The 27503-nt window shown below is 40.2% G+C and overlaps 1 protein-coding gene across 1 annotated transcript in view; it reads left to right on the top strand.

Moving 5' to 3' along the window:
* Positions 1 to 24325, top strand: part of HYOU1 (hypoxia up-regulated 1) — a gene marked incomplete at its 5' end in the record, with an annotated part of 66393 nt that extends 42068 nt beyond the window's left edge. The window contains 7 exons of the mRNA XM_089670223.1: positions 262 to 349; positions 1173 to 1295; positions 5474 to 5607; positions 16656 to 16740; positions 17679 to 17922; positions 18571 to 18651; positions 19479 to 24325. Of these exons, the coding sequence (XP_089526349.1) occupies positions 262 to 349; positions 1173 to 1295; positions 5474 to 5607; positions 16656 to 16740; positions 17679 to 17922; positions 18571 to 18651; positions 19479 to 19528 (805 nt within the window). The remainder of the gene's footprint in view (positions 1 to 261; positions 350 to 1172; positions 1296 to 5473; positions 5608 to 16655; positions 16741 to 17678; positions 17923 to 18570; positions 18652 to 19478) is intronic.
* Positions 24326 to 27503: the final 3178 nt, after the last annotated feature.

Below are 27503 nucleotides of genomic sequence, written 5' to 3'. Positions count from 1 at the left end.
GGTGAATCGTTTGTTGTGCTGCCGTGATCAGTATAAGAATACCCCCCCCCATAGTGTTTTCTGCACAGTTTGCATGTACAGAGCTGTGTGTGAAAAATGAAGACATGCTGCATAATTCTGCACAGCTCTGCTCTTTACACTGGTGTTTTGGAGTGAACAGGACACCACTCACAAAACAATTGAAGCAGGTCTTTCTGTAAACAAGCCCTTAGAAATGAAATATACATGATACAGCGTTAACACATTTCATTACTATTTCAGGTTACAAGAACTGACTGAGCGAGATTTTGAAAAACATGAGCATGAAAAGGCTGCAAATAGCCTGGAGGCATTTATATTTGAGACACAGGTCAGTGGTGTGGTGTACCATTGTCATGAGATAATCAATGTTATTCACTTTACCTGTCAGTGGTGATAATGTTATGGCTTATCCGTATATGTATGTATAAGTATTTGATCCCCTGCTGATTTTGAATGTTTGCCCACTCACAAAAATTTGTTTAACAAAAAATTCAAAAGAAATGCATGTCTTTCTGTCTGTTACAATACACCTACCATTAGATTTTTAGACTGATCACTTCTTTGTGAGTGGGCATACATTCAAAATCAGCAGGGGATCAAATGCTTATTTCCTTCACTGTGTGTGTGTGTGTGTGTGTGTGTGTGTATGTGTATATGTATATGTGTGTGTGTGTATATATATGTATATATATAAATATATAATGTGTATATATGTGTATATATATATATATATATATATATGTATGTGTATATATATGTATGTGTATATATGTGTGTGTGTGTGTATATATATATATATATGTGTGTGTGTGTGTGTGTGTGTGTGTGTATATGTATATATATAATACATACATACATACATACATACATACATACATACATACATACGTGTGTGTATATATTATATATATAATGTGTGTGTGTGTATGTGTATATATGTATGTGTGTGTGTGTATTTATATTATAAAAAATACCACCCCCAAGATTTGCCCTCACAGGAAGCTAGGACCCAGCAGAAGTAAAATTGGGACCAGGATTCCAAGTTTCCCTACCCAAGCCGAAACTTAAAGCAACTGTATTCATAAACTTTCTGTGTGAAAAATAAGGCCAAGTCAGTATCTACCTAAAGTACACTAATCTTTTTGTCTTAGGACAAGCTTGAACAGGAAGAGTTTATTAAGGTTTCTACAAAGGAACAGAGGGAAGAGATTTCCAGCAAGCTTCGACAGGTGTCAGGATGGCTAGAGGAGGATGGGTATCAAGCTTCAACCAAGGTATAGTAAATTCAATTTATGGTGTTTTTATCCCCACCCCCACCCTGTATCTTTCAAATCTGATTCATGTTGATGTTGAAAGGCTGAATTTTCAGCGGTTTATAAAGTGTTGTATCCATACAGGACAAGGACACAAGTCTGTTTACTCGTAGTGCTACAATGCCATAATTGTCAAATTAAGAATGTGATGTTTTTAATATAGTCTTATGTGCTGCTTTAGTTTGAACAAATGCTTCTGTTTTCAGCAGGTAGTTGTACCCTTTTGTTTGTACATCACAAAACACAGGGTGCTTTATGTTCATGATTAACTGGGTAATGCTGCCACCTCTAGGTGAATAGACACTGGCAAAAGAAAGCAGGGATTTTATGCCCAGGCTAAACCCCACCTAGCTCAGCTAAGGTTCTGTTTTTAGCTAGTGTTTTTAGGTGGTGGATGTGCCTACAGATGTCTCTCTGAAGATTTCCATGGTCTGTAGTTCCATGTTTTTGGCGGTTTTTCTCTTAATATCCCTGCTGGATCAGGGAAAGGCTTCATCTAGATCAGTCGCCTACAGTCAGATGGCCGAAAGGAACCTACCTTGTGCAAAGCAGGGATAGCCTGGCACTGGATCCTGTAAAAGTGATCTCCAAGGTACTGTGTATCCGGTGACCTTGAGGGTCTTTTACAGATTCATGGTAGTGATTCTCTGTGGTGAAGAATGTGGCAATTTATGCAGTAGCCATGTTTTAAAAAGGGTGGACCAGCATGTGTGTGTAATCGTGTCATCACACACATCTGTGCAGGCGTCATTTTGTCTGTTTTTTTTGGCACAGCTCCAGTGGTCTATCTACACTGCAGCACAGAACCCTACACAGTCGCAGCATGCCATCAACACCCAGGTACAGCAAGCATTAGGGGTAACTTGCCCACTTAAGTGTCTTGCTCGAGCAAATCTCCCAGCTGGGTAGCTGCTCTCTTTAGTGTATTATAGCATTTTTTTTTTTTGTCAGGATCAGCTCTCAGTAGTTTCACTGGTTTGGAACGCAAGCTTACGTGCTTTTCTTGCCTCCAACCCCCCAGGGCAGATGCTTATCCTGAGGATGCTCCTCTAAATACTTAAGTAGAGAGGATCTGGAATCTTTCCCAGGAGAAATTTTCAAGGTCTGAGGCTGTCTTAGACAAAGAAGACCACAGTGGCTGCAAATACATGCAACTTTTTTTTGGTGTACGTGAAAAACAGTGGGCTCAATTGGAGAAGGTGGTGGTGGTTCACCACCCCATGGAGGAAGAATTCTAAAAGAAATGGAGTTCTCTGACTGCTGACCTGGTTGTTTCGCTAATTGAATAAGAACCTGATGGTCCCAGTCTTTAGGGGTGCCACATATGAGGTTAGAGGCCTTCTTTAAAAGCATTCCGTCTGGTAGGACTGAACTGCAGCCTGCAGTGGGAGTTTGCCAAGCCCAAGGTTTGGGTAAAATGTATGCTGCATTTCAGAGAAGGGGATCTGGTCAGTAAGATTTTCCGAGAGCCTTACGTTTCTCAGTGGATGCATTGGAAGAATCCCTAAGGCAGCTTTCTGGGTTGGGCACCATGTCTGTCCACATGACAGGGATCATATGGCTTAAGCGTTGACTGTGCAAAAAGCAAGCTTTTACCCCTAAAGGAAGGTGAGAGGTCAGAAACGGGTGCCGCCTTTGGAATTCAAGAAGGACTCCTCCTTTTTGTGATCCTCAAGCTCTAAGCAGATGCCTACGTCTGAATACTGTAAGAACTGGTCCCCCAAGGTTAGCCAGATCTGGATGCAAGTAGTCTTCACAATGAAGAGGCACCCCGACTCGCTCAGGTGAGAGGACGTCTATTGACCTTTGCAGCTGCCTGGACTCAAGAAGTCAGACTGGGTCTGTAGTGTGGTGTCAAGAGGTTAAAAGCTGGAGTTTTGTGGCTTTCCCCACTCCATGCTTTAAGTGCTCAAAGTTATTGTTGGAGCCACAGAAAAGTGTGGTTTTCTTTGCAGCTCCTAAAGGGTGCTGTCCCAGGAGGCATCAGACTTGTCAGAAGGGTAGAGTGTCGCAGCATCTTTTCCAACCTGTTCTGTTCCCAAACCAGGAGGAACTTGATACCCTTGATGTCCAGCATTGGCCAGACATATATAAAGTCAGGATGGAGTACTCCTGGTTGGTGATTGCTTCACTTTATCAGGGGGACTTCAAGTCCTCTGGTTCTGGAGGAAAATCACAGTGAAGAGGCACTCACACGGGTTGGGGTACATCTATTGGCCTTCTCTGCAAACTAGATCCAGGACACCTGGGTTTTGCAGCTTGATGTCCAGAGGCTACAAGGTGGCATTTTGTTGCTCCCCCTCCCAAATGGTCATCGCTCCAGTACCGGAGGGAGAGAGGTCTCATGGCTTCTATTCAACCCTGTTCACTGTTCGCAAGTCAGATAAATCAGGCCTATTATGAACTCAGAGTCTGAAATTTCAGAATGGAATCCATTTGATCTGTGATTGCTTTGTTTTATCAGGAAGATTTCTGGCACACACTTCTTGTTTGGCCTAGAAGAATATATCTTACAGACTTTGTAGCTCTCTTCTTGGTGGACAAGCTGTGTTTTTCTTCTAAATTGGCCAGATTTGCCATCGTGGGGCCCAATCTTCCATCCTGCTTTTACATTTGCTGGCTTTGATGGCATGACTGTGGAAGCCCAAGTCTTGAGGGATTAGGTATGTGTCTGAATTATGTGATTCCTATGCTTCTCAAGGCTAGAAGGTTGTGCAAGCCTTACACCAGGAAAAAAAGGCTTTCCAAGTTTCATCCTTGTAGGCACATTTTTGTCTTTTCTCCAATCTGGTGTGGCGATGTCTCTTCCTTTTTAAGTACCATAACGGTAGAGATACCAGCATTGACTGTTCTATCTCAGAGACATGTGGTGCCTCATTCGTTGGTAAAAGCCTTTGTGCAGGTTGTTGCAGATTGTTCTGCCTGTGGTCTTGTCTGTTTTGCAGACTTCTCCCTTTGAACTTCTCTGAGAGATTCTCTTTTTGATATGAATTACCTTGGCTCGCAGGGTCTCGGAGTTGACTATGCTATCACGCAAGGAGCCTTTCACCAGGATAAGGTGGTGCGGAGTCTTTGGTCCTTGTTCCACCTGCATCGGGAGATTTTGTTGCCATCTCTGTTTGGCTTCCCAAGGAGAATGTGCTTCACTCTTGAATATTGTTCAAGCTGTTTAGAATTTCTGACGTCCTTCAGCTTCGTTTTGACAGTGGGGTGGTGGTGGGGTTTTTTTTTTTTTTTTTTGTTTTTTTTTTTTTTTTTTTTTTTTTTTTTTTTTTTTTTTTTTTTTTAGATCTACCCGAGAGTCCTCTCAAGGGTCCAGCTGTTTCTCTATCACTTTTTTCTAGGTTGCTGTTTCAGCAACTTTTCAGGACTTTGGCATGGGTGCAAAGTGCCTCCCTTTGTCAGTCAAGACCCATTGCACCAGGGGTCTCTGTATCCTGGGAGAGTTTGGCATCAATATTCTGTTCAAGTTTGCCAGGCTGCTACCTGGTCTTCTCTACAAGTTTGCAAAGTTATACCAAGTGAATGCCAGTCTTGGGCAAACAGTCTTGCAGGAAGCTTTTGTAGTAGTGTTTTTTTTTTTTTTTTTTTTTTTCTGGTTCCCCAACCCCCCCCCCTTTTTGGTTGCCAACGCCTCATGTTCAGTTCTTTGGGGCATCCCAAGTAGTTGTGAAAGTACCCATGTTTTGTGGTGTACTATTTAAGAAATTAGGATTTTGGTTTGCCTTTAAGATCCTTCTCTTGGATTTTAATCCATCACGGGACATGAAGGGATCCTTCCTACTCTTTTCCTCATTGCTTGGTACAAAACGGGTGTAGTTGGAAGGGGTTATGTCTGGACAAGAAATTTTTTTTTTTTTTTTTCTTTTGGTTTGGACAGTGTTCATATTCACACCTACTACTTGGGTTATGCTCCCACCTTAATGTGAATAATACCCAGTGTCCTGTGATGGATTCCAGGAGAAGGATTTTACTTGTCAACCAATAATCCTTTAAATGGGTGTACGTTGAGTCCCACATGTGAACTTATAGATGCTAGTATGTTTCATTGATTAAAAAAAAAAAAAAAGATCCATAGGCATACAACAGGGCTTTTTTTTTTTTTTTTTTTTTTTTTTACGTGTTCTTAATCTTCACAGGAACTGAAGGAGAAATTGACAGAACTTAGGAAAGTGTGCAAGCCATTATTCTTCAAGGTAGAGGAGCGACGAAAGTGGCCAGACAGGCTGGCCGCATTGGATAGTTTGCTTAATCACTCCACCATTTTCTTAAAGTAAGTTCAGTCTATAAACACTGTCCGATTTATTTTAGTTAGAATCATTACAAACCCTCAGTGCTTACTGCATTCTATTTGCTTATAGAGACTTATTTTCAGTTTACTGTATTTGTCTCCGTTAAGGCATTAATTCTGTCTGGCTCTGGCTTACTGCACTTTGAAAGCTTAGTCACATATGATGCATAGAGTAATGAGGATTTTCAACTACATAGACTGAAAAAAATGATTTTGTGAAATTCTCAACAAAGTCTATTATGTGCATGTTTTCACTGTGGAGAGTTTCAGTGAACAACTTAATTTAGGAGTTTCTTAATTGTGTACTATAGGACACAGGGTTTCTTTATATTCACAACAGTTGGGTTATGCTTCCATCTTCACTCGCCAAAAAGGAAAGGGTTCCCCTACCAGCAAAATAGTCTCTGCTTTGTGCTAGTGTCCTGAGGTGATGGATGTGTTTTCTGAAGGCACTCTAAAGACTTTTCTTCTATTAGCTTGTGGGTTTTTTTTTTTTTCTGCCTGTATCATTCCCCCTGATGGGGAAACAAAATGGCTTTATCTAGATATGTTGCCTACAGTCTTGGGTTCAGAGGGGAGGGTTCCCAGACTGATCTGTGGAAGATCAGGGATAACCTGTAAGATTGCTTGGGCAAACAGGCTTTATCTGGATCTGTCACCTTTGGACTTGGGCCCAGAGGAATGGTACACAGACCCTCTGTGGAAATTCAGGGTTGGCCTGTAAGTTTGCCAGTCAGCATAGGATCCTGCAGGTAGTGCTGACCAGGGTAGGGGACGCTGGTAGGATTGTCTACAAATCCAGTGCAATGCTCCTCGGAGAGGACTCGTCCCCATTTAGGGCGTGCCAGCAGTGATGGTTGATTGGACTTTCTGATTACTGTGCAGCCTTGACTGGTGAGTGTATAGTTTCTATATGTTCACCTTCTGTGTTGCTGCAGGAGGGGCAGACTATGTGGATTGTGGGGCTTGTGTTTTTCCTTACCTTTCTCTGGCTCAGTCTTCACCTTAATGGCAGTAGTGGAGGAGGGGGGACAGGTCCGGCCTCCTGGTGTGTAATGTCATGTACACATCGGTGCATGTGTGGCCACCATGCTTGCTACTATGGGTAGTGCTCCTGCAGCAGTGCACCTCTTCCTTCATGGCACAAAGCACAGCGATAGATCTCCTCACCCAGGCTGTCTCCCTGCAAGTTTTGTGGTGGGGGCTGCTAATCCACAAGGTGTCTTATGCTGTGGCAAACACTCCTCTCAGCTGGATAGTTGTGTATTTCCCTTGTGATGTGAAGCATTTTAGTCTTTCAGCAAGCCAATGCAGATTGCAGGCAGAAAGTTTCCCTCAGGATGAGATCAGTTTGCCTTCTCGCCCTGTGCAAACAGCTCTCAGGGGTAAGGGGATATCACTGGTTTGTAACAGCTGGACTACAAATGTGTGCGCACACTCCCCTGATGTGGGAGGATTTGGTGTTGGAGGACCAACCCTTGGACACGAATGTGGAAGAAGAGTCCCCAGTGAAGAGCAGGATCCCTATTTTTGAGGAGCCCTCTCAGCAAGCGGCCCAGGTTCCCAGCCTATTGTAGGCAGAGGACCACAGTTATATTTTTGGCATTTGCAGTCTGAACGAAAATAAATCTGCCACACTCCAGAATCCTCTACTTCGATAATCACTGGATTTGGGTCCTGGCAACTTTCTAAAGTAGAACCAAAGGCAAAACTTTTTTTTTTTTTTTCCTTTCATTTGGATAAAGTAGGGTTCTAACCCGTCAATTTATTTATTTTTATTTATTATATATTTTACCAATTTTTTTTTAAACAAATTATTTCAGATATTACAATAACACATTTTCATTATCACAATTACTATTAACCTCTATCATCAATTCAACACTCCCTACCCCTCCTCAAGTGTGTTCAATAAAACAAAGGGGAAAATATTCCCCCTCATATTCCTCTCAATTTTGCATAACTTAGTTGTTTTAAAACTAATCTAACCATCTCTCAAGTTGTTTGTTTTTCTTCTTTTTTTGTTTTGTTTTTTAATTTTATCCTCTCCAATATGGTAAAGTTCCTCCATCCTGTTTATGTATTCCTCTCTGTTAATCCAATCTTTTTTTGGGGGGGGGGGGGGGGATTTCTTTGCTCTGCCAAAATCTCGGAATTTATTAAATGAAATATTACCATGTTCTTGTATTGCTTCACTGTCAAATCCACATTATGAAATACACAGGCCCAAGGGTTGTTTGGTATTACAGTTCCTGTTATCTCCTCAACTTGTATTATTCCTTGCCAAAACTCTTGGATTTTAGGGCATTCCCACCTTTATGTGCCATGGTTCCTTCAGTCCCACACCCTTTCCAACATAAAAGTAAACTGTGGTTGTTGCTTGTGTGCTACACTAGGTGTGCAATACCATCTTACGAAACATTTATAGTTAATTTCTAATACAGGTGAAACTTGAAAAATTAGAATATCATGCAAAAGTTCATTTATTCAGTAATGCAACTTAAAAGGTGAAACTAATATATGAGATAGAAGTCAGCATCCCCATAAAGCTGGTCTGCGGACCTTCAAACTTGGAACAAACCTTGGTTCTCTTGGTTTGGTAGAGCTGCCATTCTCAAGATGAACGTGCTTCCTAGAATATTGTATCTACTGCAAACAATACCAATTAAACTACCAACTTCTTTCTTCGCATCTTATAAAACACTTTGCACCTCCTTTCTTTGGCATAATAAACGCCCAAGAATTAGCTTTGCCCAACTCACCATGCCAAAGAAGGGTGGAGGTATTGGATTGCCTGACATTGCCCGATACTACAGGGCTTGTCACCTAGCAAGGGTAGTAGATTGGACCACGATCCACAATAGTAAGGTTTGGGTTGGTTTGGAGACAGATTTCTCGACGATACCACTTGCCTCTTCCCCTTGGCTGGAAAACGTTCATATTCCTTCGGAGTTTCGGGAACACCCTCTTATAGGTCCTACCTTAAGCTGTTGCCATCAGTTGTTCCGGAAAAAAGAACTCTCTTCCTCTCCGGGTCCGTTAACTCCAGTCAAAAGGAATCCAGACTTTCTACCGGGTATGTCCCGGGCCTTCCTAGCCGGTGATAATTGTCCAGATAACCTGACGGTACATCAACTTTTCAAAGATAAGAAGTTCTTATCTAGAGTAGATATTATGAAGACATGGCCATCCCGGATATTTACGCCATGGATGTTTAGACAACTTCATCACTTTATACGAAGTTCCCCACATGTACAAGATTATTCAAGGCCACTTACTCCGTATGAGAAACTTTGTTTTACGGACGTCCCCCAGAGACAGGTTATATCCAAGCTCTATTCATATCTGGACACCGCCAATATGTCTCAACCTCGAAAGGCATGTGAGGCTTGGTCGCTCGACTTACAACTGCCATTGTCACCGGAAGATTGGGATCACATCTATGACCATATGCATAAAGGTTCCATATGTGTCTCCACACAAGAAAACAATTATAAATTATATTCTAGATGGTACAGAGTGCCGTCCTTGCTTCATAGATTTGATCCTGATGTCCCGGATTTGTGCTGGAGGTGTCAACAGGCAAAGGGTACACTCCTACATATATGGTGGGACTGTCCGCTACTACTGCCCTTTTGGAGAAAAGTGCGAGACTTAATCTCACAAATAACCACGTACAATCTAGACTTCACCCCTGCACAATTTTTACTCCATCATTCCTCACTTCCTTTTCGGACTTATCATAAGTCTCTTGCCTTACACATGATAAACGCGGCAAAACAATGTGTCCCTGTTCACTGGCGATCAAAACAAGTTCCCACTGTGCGGGAGTGGTTTATTAGGGTCATCAGGATTGCGGAGATGGAGGAGCTGATTTCAGTGGCAAAAGAACACCCCGAGAGATTCAGGAAGACTTGGGCGTGTTGGAAACATTTTCAAACCACCAGTACTTATCGTCTTTCTATGAATGAATAAGACAGGATCCGAGAACACAAAAACCTTTTGAGCTCTCACCTCTAGAATTGCTCCATAGACTGAATCTACCCGGACTATATCTTACATAAAGGTATACGCTAAGTTACCATAAATAATGCTCCATGATACGATGGATTGACAACCAATATTTATTATTTGATCCACCCCCCCCCCCCCCTTTTTTTTTTTTTTTTTTTTTTCTCCCTCCCTCCCCTTCTTTTCCCTTCCTACTTTTCTTCACACCTTTCTCTTCTACAAGTAACTACATCTTTTATGAGGGACAGAGTGTCCTCTCACATATAGGTATGATTGTCTTCCACAATAAGAACCATACATTCCCCGGTTACGGATACAGAAGAACTGCACGATTTCAAATGATATATTGTACCACGCTTCATAGTCCCATTATTTGAGTAATCCCTACTCATTAGAACAGCATCCTCTATAACTCTCCAGACTACCTATCATACTCAGTGCTTTAATTGGTCTAGTTCACTCATTTACTATAATGTGATCTTTTGTATCAGGGTAATTTATACTTCAAATAAACAACTTATGACCCGTCTGCGCTACGGGAGATTATGACAGATGTTTATGCGCGGACTGTGTTCCGTATCCGTATATGACTTGTTATGCCTTTCTTATTTCAAAATAAAATAAAAACTTTTTTTGGAAAAAAGCTGGTCTGCGGAAGGAAGCATGAAGTGCTCCAAAATCTCCTGGTAGACGGCTGCGTTGACCCTGGACTTAATGAAGCACAGTGGACCAACACGAGCAGATGACATGGCTCCCCAAATCAACACAGACTATGGATACTTTACACTGGACTTCAAGCATCTTGCAGTGTGGGCCTCTCCATTCTTTCTCCATACTCTGGGTCCTTGGTTTCCAAATGAGATGCAAAAGTTGCTCTCATCAGAAAAGAGGACTTTGGACCACTGAGCAACAGACTAGGTCTGTTTTTCTTTAGCCCAGGTAAGATGCTTCTGACATTGTTTGTTGCTCAGGAGCGGCTTGACAAGATGAATACGACATTTGAAGCCCATGTCCAGGATCCGTCTGTGTGTGGTGGCTCTTGATGCACTGACTCCAGCCTCAGTCCACTCCTTGTGAGAGTCCCCAACACTTTTGAATGGCCTTTTCCTGACAATCCTCTCCAGGCTGCGGTCATCCCTGCTGCTTGTGCACTTTTTTATTCCACACTTTTCACCTGTATATTCATATTTACAGTACAGTTTGTCAGTGTGACTATTTTTTCTTTTTATCTTGATCCTCTAATTTTGTTCCAAGCTCTTTTTTCCACTTCTCCAGCTAAGGTGGAGATACCGATCCCGATATTAGTAAAGATGTTATAAATGCAAGAAGTTATGTTTACGTATTGTTTCTTGACTAAAAAAAACATTCTAATGGGTACATGCTATCCACCGCCCTTAGTGGCTGCGGGAAAGTTGTTACAAAATGCCTCAGTTGGTGATGCCGCCACTCCTCTAACCTAAAGAACAAATCCTTCTTCCTATTTTTTAATTCTAAAAAAGAATGTAACTCTGCATTTTTATCTTTTATCCATCTACCTGCAATGCCCTCTTTCCCCGGAGGAAAAAAATCTGTTACTTCCAACGGTATTAATAGTGAATTATACTCCCATCCATATTATTTTATCTAACTGTGACCCACTTTTCCTTTTTTTTTTTTTTTTTACCCAAATTTTCCCTTGTGCATTATACATCCACTCCACTATTCATGCGATCAACACAGAATGGTAGGATCTCCTAAAAACCGGCACACCTAAACCCCCATTAACTCTCTCTACATAATACTTGATAACTAACCCTTTGTTTTTTATTTACCCATATATATTATCCTTTTGTATGATCTTAAAAAAGGACTTCGGCAAATATATTGGAAGCATGTGGAACCTATACAGGAACTATAACCATCTTTGATATTTTATACGACCCATCCATGAGAGTGACCCTATGGATATTTTCCTCAATTCTTCCTTTAGTTAATTTATTAATGGAATATAATTTATTTGATAGAGATTTTTCAAGGAAGGGGTAAGCTTTACTCCTAGATAACTTAATTCTCTCTCTCTCTCTCTCTCTCTCTCTCTCTCTCTATATATATATATATATATATATATATATATATATATATATATATATATATATATATATACAGAGGGGAAGGCTTTTGTAAGCTCTGTTTTTTCTGACTTTGAAACTCTGATATTTAATATCTCTGATTTTGTGGGATTCATTTTCAAGCTTCATAATTCACCATAGTATTTGAAAATCTTCATTAGGTTGGGTAACGTTACTCTAGGGTTCACAACATAAAATAACATATCTGCATAAGCGGCGACTTTATGATCTACATTCCCGATTGAGATTCCTTTTACATCTATACTCTTTCGAACAGTCGCTAGGAGTGATTCCAGAGAAATAACAAAGCAGTGGAGAGAGGGCATCCCTGCCTTGTCCCGATCTTAATCCATTATCACTTCCCTTCCTCCCTGGCACAAATTCCACTTGATCTATATGTATCCAATCCGACATCCGCTCCTTCATCCTATTTGCTAGAACCTTTGCATTGAGTTTCGTATCTATATTTAAGAGTGATATTGGTCTATAGCTAGCACATTGGGATGGGTCTTTTTCCTCTTTCGGTTTAATTTTAATTTATGCCTGCAGCGACTCTTCCCTCATATCCATCCCCTCTCCCAATGCATCCATATAACGGCACAATTTGGGCACAAGCTGTTTTTAGAAACTTCACATAATATCTCAGTGTATAACTGTCTGGTCCCGGGCTTTTTCCTGTTGCTGTACTTCTCAGTTCCACATTGCTTTCTTCCTGTGAGATTTGTTTTTTCTAGGGCTAAAAACCTCTCCTCCTCTAGACTGGGCAATCCGGCCTCTTTTACTTATAGCTGCCTGTTTTCTTTTCTTTCTCCCTCTGGTTCTCTCGGGTTGGTAGATTTTATGTCACATAGTTTACTATAATATTTTTGAAACATTTTAGCAGTCAGTGGTTGAATATACCATTTCTCCATTTTCATTTTTCAATTTTTCTATATAATTCCTTGATTTGTTTTCTCTTACCCTTCTCATTAAATATTTTCCTGGTTTATTCCCCCACTGATATCTTTCTTTATCCTTTCTATTAAAAACTCTTCTGGTTTCCTGTTCCTTAGTATCCTTCAGTTCTTCTCTTTTCAAAATTATCTTCTGTTGTATCTCCACATCTATTTTCTTTTTATCTAGTTGATCTAGGTCATATCATTCCTTAGTTAACAGTTTTATTTTCTTCTCCCTTCTTTTTTGGCTTATATCTAGATCAAAATGCCCCTATTATACACCTCATATGCTTCCCGTATAGTCACCACAGATCTCTCTTCAGTGTTGTTGAGCATAAAGTATTGCTTTATCTCTTTCCCTAGTCTAATCTCTGTCTCTGGATCCTGTATAAGTCTTTCATTTAATGTCCACATATTACTTCTATTCTCTTCCTTTTCCCATTTTTAGTCTCATTTGTAACAGGTGCGTGATCTGATAATGACATTACTTCAATATTAGAATTTGCCAAGGATTCCAGATGTCTATACTCTTGAGTACATCCCATGCGCCAGAGAGGTGTAGTCTTTATCCCTTGGATATTTAATTTGCCATTAGCCCATCAATTGACACTGATAAAGCCTTTTTTTAATCGATTTTAGACTACTACCTTCATCCCTCCGTATCTGTGAAGATGTATCCAACCATAGGTCCATACAAAAATTAAGATCACCTGCCAAAATCAACTGACCCTTCTTAAAATCCATGAGGCTTTTCAATACGCCCTCCAGATAAGCCATCAGATTTTCATTAGGGCAGCAGATGTTCACTAGTGTGCATTCTACTCCTTGTAATTTTCCCTCTCAGAAACAGAAACCGACCTCCTGGGTCTACCACTCTATCTTCCACAATTAAGCTGTCATTTTTACTATCCCAATTGTTGCCCCTTTTGCTCATTTAATAGGTAAGTCCATGGCATAAAACCATGTAGGGTAATATTTAGAGAATAATTTAACCTTTTGTATCTTGAGATAAATGTCTCCTCCTGTAAGAACACATCCGCCAAATATTGGTGGATTTCCCTAAGAGTCATATCTTTTAGTCAGGGTATTCAATCCTTTCACATTGTATGTTATAAAATTACACACATTCATCTCTTCTCCAACTATATGAAAACTCAGATGGATGTATGCAGATTGAAACAGAATAAAAATGTCCTCTGGGTGACCTTTTACCATCCCTTTCCCTCCCTCCCTCCACTCATCTCGCCCTCCCTCTCTACTCCTTACTCCTTTCCCCCTCCCTCTACCCCATGGCCCATAGTCTACCCCTGGAATCGGTTGTGGATGTTTTCCATCTTCGATCCTTTCTCGGGGTAAGACTCAGATCATCTACACCTATCCGGACCAGTATCTCCTACCTTTTAAAATGACCAATGTCATTTTAAGCCTCCCGATGCCCGTCTTCATTTTCCTTTCCCTCCCCTCGCTCTGTCTCCCAGCTGTGCCTGCCTTTTTATACCATGCATAGAAAGAAAGGGGGGGGAAAGGAAAAACACTTAGAGAATAAGAGAGGTAGTGGTTCGGTGCTCTATTTAGTAACCTGTTGCCACCTATTTTTCCTTAATTTTATACTCTCCTTAGTCCCTTCAGACCATCCTGGAATATCTATTATCTGCACGTCCAGCTTTTCACAAAAGGGCTTCAGATCTTCCTTAGCCTTGCTGACTGTCCATTCCTCCATCCGATCAAGCATGCTAGGAATCCCCAGCTATATCAAACGTTCCCTTTGCGCATTAAGTCCAGTAGTAGTTTCAGCACTCTCCTAGTTAGTCTCTGATGCTATGTCTGCAAAAATTTGCAGGCCCACTTTACCATGATTTACTTCTGGAACTGCTTGCAGCTTCTTCCAAATGTTAGCTTTAGCTTCATAGTGATGTAAACACACAATTACATCTCTAGGAACCCCTGGTGCTACTCCCTGTGGTTGTTTACTCCTATGGACTCTGTCGATCTTCAATTGTTCTCTCGTTGGCCTACCCAATATTGGGTTAAATATTTTCCTCATTTCTTCCACTAAATCTTCTCCTGATGTTGCTTCTGGCAGGCCTCAAATCTTCAGGTTATTCCTTCTGTCCCTATTTTCCTGATCTTCTTCTCTATATGCCAGATTCCTTTGCTCCTTACCGTGCGTTTCTAATTCTGTGATTACTTGTGCCTGTATCTCTAATTTTTCCTCTGCCTCTTCTTAATGCTTGTCCCAGATCCTTATGTAATATGGCCAGTTCACTCTTTAAGATGTGCTCTAATTTCATAAACATCTCCGCTTTCGTAGGTATTTTGTAAACTTAACATTTGTTCCTCTTTATCTCTATAATCTGTTCCACTTTCCATATTATTTAGCTCTTCAATCTGGTCCAGGTTTGATGCTCCTAATGGTATTCTGGTTTGATCTCCGCTATTGTTTCCTTGGTCTTTCTTCCCCTTTTACTCTGTCTCTCGGGGATATGGCCTTCTGGGCTTTTTTCCTGAGGGAGCATATATTTCTTTCTTGTACTCTATTGTGGGTTTTGTCCCTCCTCTTTTAACTGATCTGCTCTTCATATTGTTACAATGCTATTATCAGTCCTCCCCCTCGTCACTTTAACACTATAATTCCAGCCCTTTGGTAGACTGTAAGCTGTAGTTCAGGCTAGTGCACAATTCCTTCCTCCTCCCATACAAGGTATAGCACACTGGAAAGAAAAGTTTTTTTTCAGATAAAATTCAGCCTTTTCACTTTTTTTTTTTTTTTTTTTTTTTTTTTTTTTTTTTTTTTATAGCACCTGCTAGGTGACCTAGGTGCTAGGGCGATTGTTTTTGAACCATGTTGGTTTAAATAAATATAAATCAATATATATAGATTTGGTATTTGCTATGTGATAGAGAAAAATATAGAAATGTTAATTGTGCTTAAGCAGTACCCTGAAAAATGTACGTCAGGAATTCCTTCTGAAAAATAGCAGTGCACTTCTGGTATGAGTGGGCATATGTAGTGCCATTGCTGTATATCTCAGGAGATTTGGAGTGAAGTTTGGGAATGCCAGTACTGTGCTGCTCAATGTTCTTGCTGGAGGCTGACATGAGTACCCAAAAGCCCTGCCACTACCAAGATGGCTGCTTCCACACAGAGTACCGCACGTTAAAGCGGAGCTCCACCCAAAAGGGGAAGTCCTGCTTTAAGGACTGGTCCCCTGCTCCCCGTTAAGGATTGGCACCTTTTAGGGGGGAGGAATCAGAAGTTGTCCTTCCCCCTCCCTTCCTTCCCCCTCCCTTCCTTCCCCCTCCCTGTAGTCTTCTGGGGCACATGACAGGTCCCGGAAGACTACGGGGCCACTCAGCGCAGCACTACTCATGCATGCACAGTGAACACCCGGCTGTGAAGCAGCCAGCTGTCAGTTGGGTGCCAACACTGAAGATGCTGGGAACACAGGGCTGCTGTTGAAACAGGCTGCGGAGGGGGACACCGCAGAATTGAGGAACAGGCAAGTGTCCATTTTTCAAAAGTCAGCAGCTACAGTTTCCCCCCCCCCCCCGCCACCATTTTCACTGGAACTCAGCTGGAATCCCATAATAGAAAAGGGCCGCAGGGAGACTATTTATTTTATTTTTTTTTTGGGGGGGGGGAGGGGGGGTGTTAGAAACTGGTGGAGTAATGCTTTGAGTTTGCAAATTCTTGTGCTTGCGTTAGGAGACGGAGCTGTAAAGCTGTAAAATTTTAAACCTTATTTCGTATTGATAAGATTTGCACCAAACACTTTATAATTACATGTCGAGTGTTTGTGGACCTTACCTTAGTGAATCTTACTTTGTTTTTGCCTCCTAATCTGCAAAATGTGGGGAGAAACACAGGGCTTGCTGTGCTTTTGTTTCTTTGACTAACTTGACTCACTAACTCTGACTGTAGGTGAATGGTAGACAAGCCTCCCATAAATCAGTCTTTGTGGTTTTATTTCTTTAGGACTGTCAAAAAGATTCCAGAAGATGAGCAGGTATTCACAGATGTTGAACTAAGCACTTTAGAAAAGCTCATCAATGAGACATCGGTAAGAGAAGAGCAATTATTGTAAAATACAGATAAAGGGTATTTTGTATCAATGTGTTTTTACAGAGAAACTGTAGTTGCTTCTTGGCCACCAATCATGATAATGTGTGCCCTAATCATTTGAGTTTGATTGCTGGCTTCAGGGCAGTAACTATAGTGCAGAAGGATAAATTAATGCATGGGCTCGAATATATTTATTGTGTTTTACATAGTTAAAAATGTTGGTTTCAAGAATTATTATTATTTTCATAGTAGGCAGATTGACATCTGTTTTATGATTTTCCAGATTTTGCATTTCTGTTTCCTAGAAAGCAAGCACTGTTGAACATTTGTATGTTTTTGATTAACTATTGGCTCTTTTGGTTAAAGGGCCATTAAAAGCAGTGGATAAAAGCAGACTTGACCCAGACAACAGCAAATAATCAATTACTGCTAATGTCATCTCGGAAACACTAGTAATTGTAATGACAGATGTTAAATCAGAGTTTTAAATATTTACCTGAAGCCAGGTTTAGCCTAATTTTCAAAGCTTTTTATGCCCTTAATGATTGAATAACACCTGCAGTGGACTCAGTGGATGGTGCAGTAACACCGGAACATACAGAAGTGATGGCTCCGGTGCCCAAGATAATGGGGCATGCAGTGTGTACACAGACCCACTATGGAGAATCTGATTGGCAGAAAATTCACAATTTGCATAATAGGATGCATACTACAGAAAATACTAAAGCTCCTCTAGGTGTCTGCTGTAAACTTTGTCTTACACTTTTACCTGCTGTAAACTTTCTTACACTTTTACCTGCTGTAAACTTTGTCTTACACTTTTACCTGCTGTAAACTTTGTCTTACACTTTTACCTACTGAAACTTAAGTACAGGTTTCCGTTTTTAATACCAAGATTGTTTTCCTGATTTTGTAAAATCCATTTTGTATCAACAGGCATGGAAGAATGAAACTTTAGCAGAACAGGCTAAGTTGCCATACACAGAAAAACCCATTTTATTATCCAAGGATATTGAGCAAAAGCTTGGAGCTCTCGACAGGGAGGTTCAATACTTGCTGAATAAAGCCAAGTTTTCCAAACCTAAACCCAAACAAAAAAGTAATGCCACCAATGCAGAGAATGGAAATCTAACAGACACCAATGAAAAGGTCATTACCCCCACAACAGAAAGTACAGAAGGTGAGTAGACACTAGTTTTACCTTGCTGTAGGCTATGAAATCATGAAAAATCTGGAGGTGGCACTCTTTACGTCTAGAGGAAAAGAAATGTAATCTCCAAACACGGAAAGGTTTCTTCACAGTAAGAGCTGTGAAAATGTGGAATAGACTCCCTCAAGAGTTGGTTCTGGCCAGCTCAATGGATTGCTTTAAAAAAAGACCTGGATTCTTTCCTGGACACACAGCATATAACTGGATATAACGTTTATAGGTAAAGTTGATCCAGGGAATATTCGATTGCCTCTCGGGGGATCAGGAGGGAATTTTTTTTTCTGTGAGGGGAGAGAGAGCACAGAATGCAGTAAGGATAAAACCTCCTGCCTTTAGAACCACTTTGAATTCTACTTTTCATGTTTTTGTTTTTTCAATAGTTTGTTTGGGCCGAGCATGATTTAAGCACATCGTATGTATCTTTGTGTGTAAACAGTGGATGTCCTACAGCATTTGTCTGTGGAAGCTGCAACCTGCATACTTTTGTGTCAGTGCTGAGATGCTGCAAATTAACACATTAATTAAAAACATTTTGCACATAACCCTAGAACACAGCATTAACATTTGCTTAAGCAACTATTTAGGTTTTGTTTCTATGTATCTGTGTCCTCTTTCCAGATCAAGCAAAAGATCCAGAGCCAGCAAAAGAGCCTCCTGTGATAGAAGAGAAGATTCTAGAGCTAGCAGGTTCAGAAACAGGTAAAATGTCATTGTGTAATTCTAAATGTGTATTTGAAATACAGTTTGCTGTCTTGCTGTACCACTGCATCTTTTAGGTCCATGCACACGGGGTCTCTTCTAAGCAAGATATAAAAGTAGCTTCAAAAACGTGCCTAAGCCAAATTTTTGCAAATGTGTTTAGGTGCATCAAGAGCTTGGGCATTCATTCATTTTATTGACCAGAATAATAATTTATTATGGCTATTTAAATGAATAAACGTTCAAGGTCAAAACACAGCTAGCAGTTCAGCCAAAACGCTCCTCTCTTGAACGCGCAAGTGATTGGGGTTCTGAATTTAAACTCTCATGCCTCTAAACTCCTGTAGACACCAATGTTAGCATTCTCCCCATGTGACAGTGTTTTGGGTCTGTTGATTAGCTGCTTATACCCAAGCATTGCCACATGGGGGCAGAACCTCTGCTCAGAATGATAGTGCCAGAAGGTGATGAAGTGAGAGTTGGTAAATTTTCAAAGCTTCCTAGAATAGTCAGCTATTGGAAAGCACTGTAATTCTGCCTTAATTGGTGTCTCTTTTGAAGTACAACCATAGATGGACAATGTAGTTACATAGGCAGTACAAAACCCAGGGTTTTTTGTTTTGTTTTTTTTTTGGGGGGGGGGGGGGGGGATTTTTTAATTCTAAATATCAAAACAGTCAGTTACCATGTGTGTGAAATGTATACTGTATATAAAACATTTAGTGTGTGTAGGAAAAGCTGGCTGTTATATTGATTTTATTATATGGGTTTAGAAAGACTTTAAAAATCTTGACATCCGTTTTACTTATTTTAATTTGTTTTAACAGGATCTCAGACAGAGCAATCTTCAGATGAGAAGCCGAAGACTGAATTATAACTGTATTACCTTCTCGTCCATTGATGGCACGTCATATTTATTGACATTACTTTTTTGTAATGGATCTTGACTGTTCCATACCAACTGAACTGTTTGTTTTTTCGTTTAATTTTCTCTCAAAACGGAAGACAAGATGTAAATATCTGTCCTGCAAGAGCATCATTTAGGGGTGTGTGTATGTGTGCGCTTTATTTAACTGTGAATGTATAAAAGGGTACTGGACATCCCTGCCGAAGAACTGGCAGAACCACCGACAGACACCGATCATTCTACCTAAATCTCCCTTTCTGTAAAGGCCATTTTATGATTTATTTCAGTTTATAGTACCTTTTTTGCTCTAAAATTGTAGTCTGTCTCTCAGTAAAAGTTTACCAGTATATGAAGTGTTACAGTGTGATAATCCAATGAAAAATCTAGAGGGATTGATTTTCATGATTTTCTTTCAAATGATTATTGTAATTGTAATTTAATTTTACAAATGTCGAATACTGGACATAGTGTCATTCAGGATATCAAGAACTAGAGGGGGTGGGCCAAAGGACTTATTAAAAAAGAAAAAAAATAATGTTAATGTTTTTTCCACAGTTGTTTCTAGCTTATAATCCTTTAAACATAACCATTTTCTTGCCTGAAGGTTATGTCTTTAAAGTGGAATTCCCAGGTAAATAATGTATTTCATTTAGATAATTATGTGGTACACAGCCCTATCATACTGCATAGCCTGGCAGATGAAACCACTACTTCTATTTCTAAATTCCTGTTTAACCTGCCTTCTCTGTGGACTGTAAATCTGCTGTGTAATGCTGCTAATTAACTTGCCTGCCATTCAGCTTTCTGTTGAACTGTCCAAAAAAACCAGTCATCTGCATTGCTATGCAGTACAGTGGAGAGGAGTATATGATAAGGCTGATCAAACGGAAATTCATATCCGCTGACTTCATTTGAGTGTTTGCCTAGCAAAATGCTGCTTCAAGAAAAAAATTCCTTCAGAGTTGACAATGAATGATAAAGGGGTATCTTATGATCTACACTTTTATCCTGCATGTTTCCCATTTTAACCTGCAGATATATATGAAGTGTGCCCAACATTTTACACATTTCATTCTGCATTTATCAACTCTGAAGCCAATAGGCTTTCCCAGGGGAGCCTCTGTCGTCTCCACATCTGAAGCATTCCTGCCATAATGCAACTGATGCTAAAGATGTGTTGCACTAGCATGCATGGGATTTTATTTAAAAAGTGTGACACTGAACAACCTGCTTCTATAAATGTAACGAGTTAGCTCTTTTTTGGAAAATCTTTAAATATCTTCAGTTGCGTAGCATTTGAATATTGTGTGTATGTATAGAAGATACTAAAGTGCTTTTGGTTCAGAATTTAAGGCCTTGTATATATTGGTTGGTTTGGATGTTTAGTTGGATTATATGTATGATGAACACATTGTGGGCTATAAAATTGGTCAATTCTATGTTGAACACAAGTATCCATACTGATTGACACTCGGGGACATTAATAAAAAATGCCTGAGACAAACTGTCAACTGGAGTGCAGCCACTTTTTATTAATTCCTCTGAAAATGTAAGATGAATGAGGCTCAATTCAGTAAGCTGACTCACAAGGATAAGGATCCTTTAATTTAATAAAGTGACAGTTCTTTTCAGCTGAGTCATAATGAGATTTGAAAATTAGAGTCACATAGTTAAAATAAAGATCCTGATCCCTGTGTTGAAGTGAAGCTAAGTGATCTTATCCCCTATCTGCCAAGGACAGTGCCATCTTAGCCTCTATTTAGATCTGCAGTTGCCATGGTGCTGCACATCTAACCAGCTATGACAGCAACCTTTTGTGGAAAATTATTGGTGTGTTTTAATAACACTTATTGAACATTTCAAACGTAAACGTTCTTTTGGGAAATGGGTTAAATTGGTGGGTTTAGTTCCGCCTGAAATTTTTGTGGCTCTTTTTGGATTTTTTTTTTTTTTTTTTTTTTTGTCTTATGATCAGCGTTCACAAAATTTTTATTGAAATCTATCATAGAAAAATATTTCACCATTAATAATTGCAATCAGCTGACAACAAAAAAAAAAAAATCACTAAATATGTTTAGTATGTATGCTGAGTCTAGCTCAGTGATGTCAGTCCAACACTGGGACTGTGAATCAGAGTGATTACCTTACTAAGCCAGTGATACTATTTTTAAATAAAAAAATCCCAAACACAGCTATAAACAAGTTAATCTGAATACATGAATGCAGTGCAAGCATTAAGAGGACAGGAACTGCCCTACACAATAATTGCATTGTTGATGTGTCGGGGTGAAGACTGGGCCCATCTCTATTGTTGAAGGTAAAGGTTGATGTTTCTGACCATTTTATTTAAAGTACACCTCTTCATGGGTGTCCCAGGAGGTCTGAAACTTCACTGAACTTTTTGTTCTAATTCTGTTCCTAAAGCCTTTTCCCACATCCATCATTTTTCTTACGCTAAGCTCATTACTGTGAAGAGCTTTGGTATTGCCACCTTTTTTAAATTTTTCAGTGATTTCAATAATGTTACCAGTTCCTAAACTTGATGGCGTTAATTATAGGCAACATACTTCTATGTCAAGAACCATCTGCCTCTATATGGATTTTCAGATGGTACTACTAGTATATCTGCTACAGTATAAAAAAAAAAAACAAAACCTGTGTTTTATAGATGTACCCTGAGGCTGTATTTTTGATGTTTGGGAGACTTAACCAAGCCAAAGGTATTTATAACACTGATGGCATCATGCAGAGTGATACATGAAAAGGATTCTGACTGGTTACTTTTGGGCAACAAAAAAACTATTCTTGTTGGTACACTTGCATAGGCTCCATAGAACTAGTTGTTTGATTAGAGCCAGGTCTGTCCAAAAATGTCAACCAATGTAGTGGAAAGGATTACAGAGAGGAAAAGAAAAAATAACTGATTTCATTTGTGTGCAGGTACAGGAACATTCTTAGTTGTGGCTTTTAGGCCTCGTTTACACGGGGCGTACTGAAGTGTATACATGTAGGGGCCATGTTTACCTGCACGGGGATGCAAACGTGTTCCATGCATCCCTGAGCAGTCAGTCCCATTGATGTCAATTGGGACGCAGTGGCTACATGGGCACACACTGCTCCCAATTTGACATCCATGCAGGTGCATTTCCTCAAACACAAACTGGATGTGTTAGGGGACCCACCCGCACATGGATGTCACAGATGCTGGTAAACACAGCCCTCCGTGGGCGTACGCTTTAGTACACACTGTATGAATGAGGCCCTAGCATTCCTTTTCATATAATTAGAAATTGATTATTAGTTTTTTTTTTTGTTTTTTTTAAAAGGCAAATGAGAGATGGGATATAATCTATATATCTATTTCTCAGATACCTTTTTATTAATTATGTCTGCATACATGCTTTGATCTTTACAATTTATAAGATGGTAAGTACTTTAATCTGTAAATGTGCAGAATTTTGTTTGTACTATTACCAGTACATTGTTAATGTTCTATGAAGGTGTGCTACCATATTGTAGTCACCTCCTAAAGCCGGGGTTCTATGACACCCACCACCTTAATCCCTAGCAAATAAAATCCACTAAATTGTCAGCAATTGTTTGAAGCCCTACAGATTTCATTGTGATGAAATCAAATTTAAAATGTGTTCAGACATCACAAAGCTTAAACATAAGGATAAGGGGTCTAACTTCAACCCGTGTGGTTAATATTTCAAATCTCATTGGACTCGCCTGGAAATAATTTGGTTTTTGAAAATAAAAGTTCTTATTCTGGTGTGTTAGCTTTGTTAATTGAGTATTTATCTCCATTTATTCTGTCCTGAGGTTTACTTTAAAATATTATGTATTTAAGTTTTGTAATTGTTAACTGATCACTGCACACATTTTATAACCTACGGTAAACTTGCCACTATAGTGAGCATATTACACTGCCATATCTTTCTAATAAAGACACCGGAAATCCTCTCCTAGCCCATCTTGGAAGCTTGTGAACCCAGGAACCGTCTGTTTTATTTCCAATGGAGAGAAGTTGGTAGCTTCAGGATGCACCCCATTTATAGGTCCTAGAGGAACGCATTAGTATGTGGAGCTCTAAAGTCTTGCCATCATTTTCCTTAGTTTGTGAATCCATTAAAGGAGTACTTTTATTACTAAAAAAAGGTATTTATCTGTAGTCCCTGTAACCAAACTGCTGTGGCATTTTAGAATACCAAAAGTAGTGACAAATTTGTTTAAAGCTTCTAGACCACTGGTAATATGATGGTTTGCATTGTGTTCTTTTATTAATTTCAATTATGCTTTGAAAACAGGTTTGTTCTGCTGCTTTAATGTTTCCAACTGAGGTTTTATATAGTGCCTAAGCAGGGTCTACCTCATATTTGGTCCATAGCACTGGATTTGTTTTTACCAAATATGGATTAAATATGTTGATAACTCTTTTATTATTTTTGTTTGTTTTTTTAAAGGCGAATGAAAGCTGTACAGTTGTCCAGGTTTGTAAAGCCTTGACAGCTAAGCCTTTTTATTAGCAGGATCATAAAGATGCCTGCTCAGTTTAACAAGCAGAAATATATTCAGCAAAACATAAATGCCTTCATTTGCTTTCAGTGATGCAAAGTTGACAGTTTTCACTGCTGGAATATGATAAAGTTACTCTGCAGATAATTCAAGACCCTGGCTAATTGTTTAGTTTCTCATTTCTTGTCTATTGTTTAGTTTTCAACTTTTCAGATTCTAGGAAAAATAAAAAGCATTATATTTCTGAAATTGTATTTGTATCGTGTGTGAATGCAACTCTGTTTGGTTCACTTAGCTACCTTAGGGCTGGTGTATTTGGGAGTTTGAGGTTTGAATTTAGAAGAAATGGATCTCATATCTTTTAAAAAATAAATAAAAATGCTTCTGGGGGAGCAGCATTTCAAGCCATGGCTGTGTGCAGACACATTTGAGAGAGCTCCAATGTTTGTAGCGTGATTAATGCCAACTCTGCACCCCCTGGATATCCAAATCCACTGTTACTTTCAGCCCCTAGCAGTACTAAGACCTCCTCATGAGCCAGCTAACCTGGTGCCTTCTAAGATACCCAACAATGCAGTGCAAAAGAAATAATGGGTGGTAGACACATCAAGTGTTGTGAATACCAGCCTGGACACAGAGCAGTAGCCATGGGACCAGTGAGCTATTCTCCCCTCTACTGGATCTGACAGTGACACACAGCCTTACCGGGATGACAGAGCTCCCTGGACTCTAGTCCAGAGCTCCATGTCAGTTTTAGTCAGTAATGCCTGAAGAAAGGCACAAATGTCTGCTACAGAGATCAAAAATGCAATCAAGCAGAAAGTTTTAGACCTGAGACACACTTTCACGGAGTCTTCAGTCTCCTCACTGGGCAAAGTTTACCAATCGTGATTCCACTTCATGATTGCAAATACTCCTGTTTTATGGTTTAAGATGCATGGCAAAGTGTAGGGTATACCCGAAGTCACCTCTGGCACAGACCTTCGGTAGACAGCGCCTTCTTTCAGAAAGTCCTGGGTACCCCTGCATTCGAGGGCACTGAATTAGTGCACCAGATTGGTCAGCCAGGAGGTGTACTGGGCAGAGTGCAGTTGTTCAGTCAAGGAGGTTATAATGAGGAGGGGCAAGGTGTGCTGGTCCAATTGACTTTTGACAGTGCCTTAATGCTATTACTCCCCGACCTCTATAGGTTGACTGTGTCGATGCGGAGACTGGTGAAACCCCTGCTGGATTGTATTCAACAGACTGGAGCTTTGTATAGGTGGGAATACCCTTTCCACATTCACATCTCTAAGGAGAAAGGATTCTTCAGCTTACACTCCCCATATCAACTACCTGATCTCTTCCACTTCCTTAAGGTTGCACTTACTATGGTCCAGAACTAATTTGACCCGGACACTGCAGATGTGGGCTACACAACTGCCTTGCCACAATGCTGCAGGCCTACACACCCAAGGAAAACATACAGACCTCCAAGGATTCCTGCTCCAGAAAACCACAAACGCTGACTTCTCTTACAGGGCATACCTGGCCCTCCCACTTTGGGCCCTTTTTTTTGTGTGATGACTATCATACCCCCTTACCAGTTATGATGGTTTCATTTTACATTATCCAAGAGGCAGATTTGGTGCAGTAAACTATGGACATTGTTCTATAGTGCCATCGGACCTTTGACCTCTACTTTCCAATCCTGAGGTCTTAGCCCAGTTTTGGGGCTTCTCTACCTGAGCTAGCCATTACTGAAGAACCCAGTGGACTCTCAATCTTTGGTAGTGCCTTTTTCAGTGAGTTGTCATGGTGACCTGTGTTTTGTTCAGTGGTCAAAAAGCCTGCTCAGCAGTTTTCTCAGCTGGTTTGTGTTTAGGTGATAATATATGCTTTCCTTTATTATTTGACCATCTGCTGATTCCTGAACAATTATCCAAGGCCTTTGTGGTTAAGGCTACATAATTGTATTTTACCTTTTTGGCTGTTTGCCTTATTGGGGTGCTTTTTCACATAGTACTCCTGACATGTGAGTTCATCCAAGAACCGCTCCTCCTTATGCATATGCCCTTGCTTCAACTCTTGGGAGGCAGCCAGGGCAGATTAGTTATTAATGTTGGGCAGTGCAAGTAGGCCTCGTGCTACCAAGAAAGGGCTGTTGCTTTTGAGTTGCCAGTGTACCATTGAGGCTAGTTGTGGTGCATGGAAATATTTTTGAAAATGTGGCAAGTCCAATCTTCTATGTATCTTGCTTTTGTACAAACGTTGCCACCCAATGAAGACAGCCTTTTCATACACACTGAAGAATATGGTGTTTTAGTGCCCATGATCTAAAGCAAGGAATAGCAGTGGACAGGCCCTTGGCATAGTACAGAAATGTAGGTAGAGACATTTTCACAGCTGTGATCTGTTTGTCCCTGGAAGTCAAAGAATATAAGTAGGTGAATAATTTAGGGTAATTGGCTTGACAGAGCATTTCATACAAAGGTGTGAGGTGGACACCTAGTTTAAGGTGAGGGAGAAGAAGCCCAGGTACAGGTGAAGGAATTCTGCAAAGATTCACTATGATGATCTGCCTTGAAGGCTCAAGCCCTTAGCCTTGTGTTGACATGCAACCCTGAAATGTTGCCAAATTCCATGAGCAATAGCATCGGGTTTAGTAGGGAAATCAATGGATTGGAGGGAATCAGGATCACATCACCTACCACTAGGCACATTTTTGATGATATTCTGCCACTTCCACACCAATACTAGCCTGTTGAAGTCCAGTAGCTTGAGCAAGAGGTTTAATGGCCAGAGCATATAGCACTGGGGACAAGGGACAGACCTGTTTTGTAGCCCTCAGTATTGGGAATATATCTGCCTGATAGTTACCATATCAGATGGATACTGTCAGGATGAGTAAAGGACCATTCGTTTATATTTTTCTTCTTCAATTAGGACTCTTCTGTACCTTGCTGCTTGGAGTGTTGTCTCTTCAACTGTCCCAATTTGGCATGTCCAGCCTGGCTTTTGGAGTCCTGCGTACAGTCCCCACTCTGTTTTGTGGACTGGATTTTACATACACTGCTTTCCTGTTCTGGTAAACGTTAGTTGCAAATCGCTGTCCAGGTCTAGAACCACTGGCATTGCCTTTGCACTTGCCTTATCTCTAAAGACTTGCTTAGTAAGTAGGCAGCTTTGACTGGGGCCTAATATATATATATATATATATATATATATATAAAATGCCTTTAAAATCTCAGTTTCATGACAGTTTCTCATGTGCGAAGGAGCAAAGACATCGTCCTTTGAATATAAAGCACGTTCTGTGCTCTTTCCTGCTAGACAGAGTTGACGAAGCATATCCCTGCTGCAAGAGCCACACAAGCCTTGATCCTGAATCTGCTACCATCCTACCCCTATCTGCTCTCTAGTGTCAGGGTTTCACAAGTACCTAATT

Source organism: Staurois parvus, unplaced genomic scaffold (assembly GCF_062004578.1).
Source record: "Staurois parvus isolate SC_StPar_1 unplaced genomic scaffold, SC_StPar_1.0 ptg000087l, whole genome shotgun sequence".
NCBI classification, from domain to species: domain Eukaryota; kingdom Metazoa; phylum Chordata; class Amphibia; order Anura; family Ranidae; genus Staurois; species Staurois parvus.
Note: the sequence above shows the minus strand (reverse complement) of the source record. Positions and strands in the feature narration are given on the sequence as shown.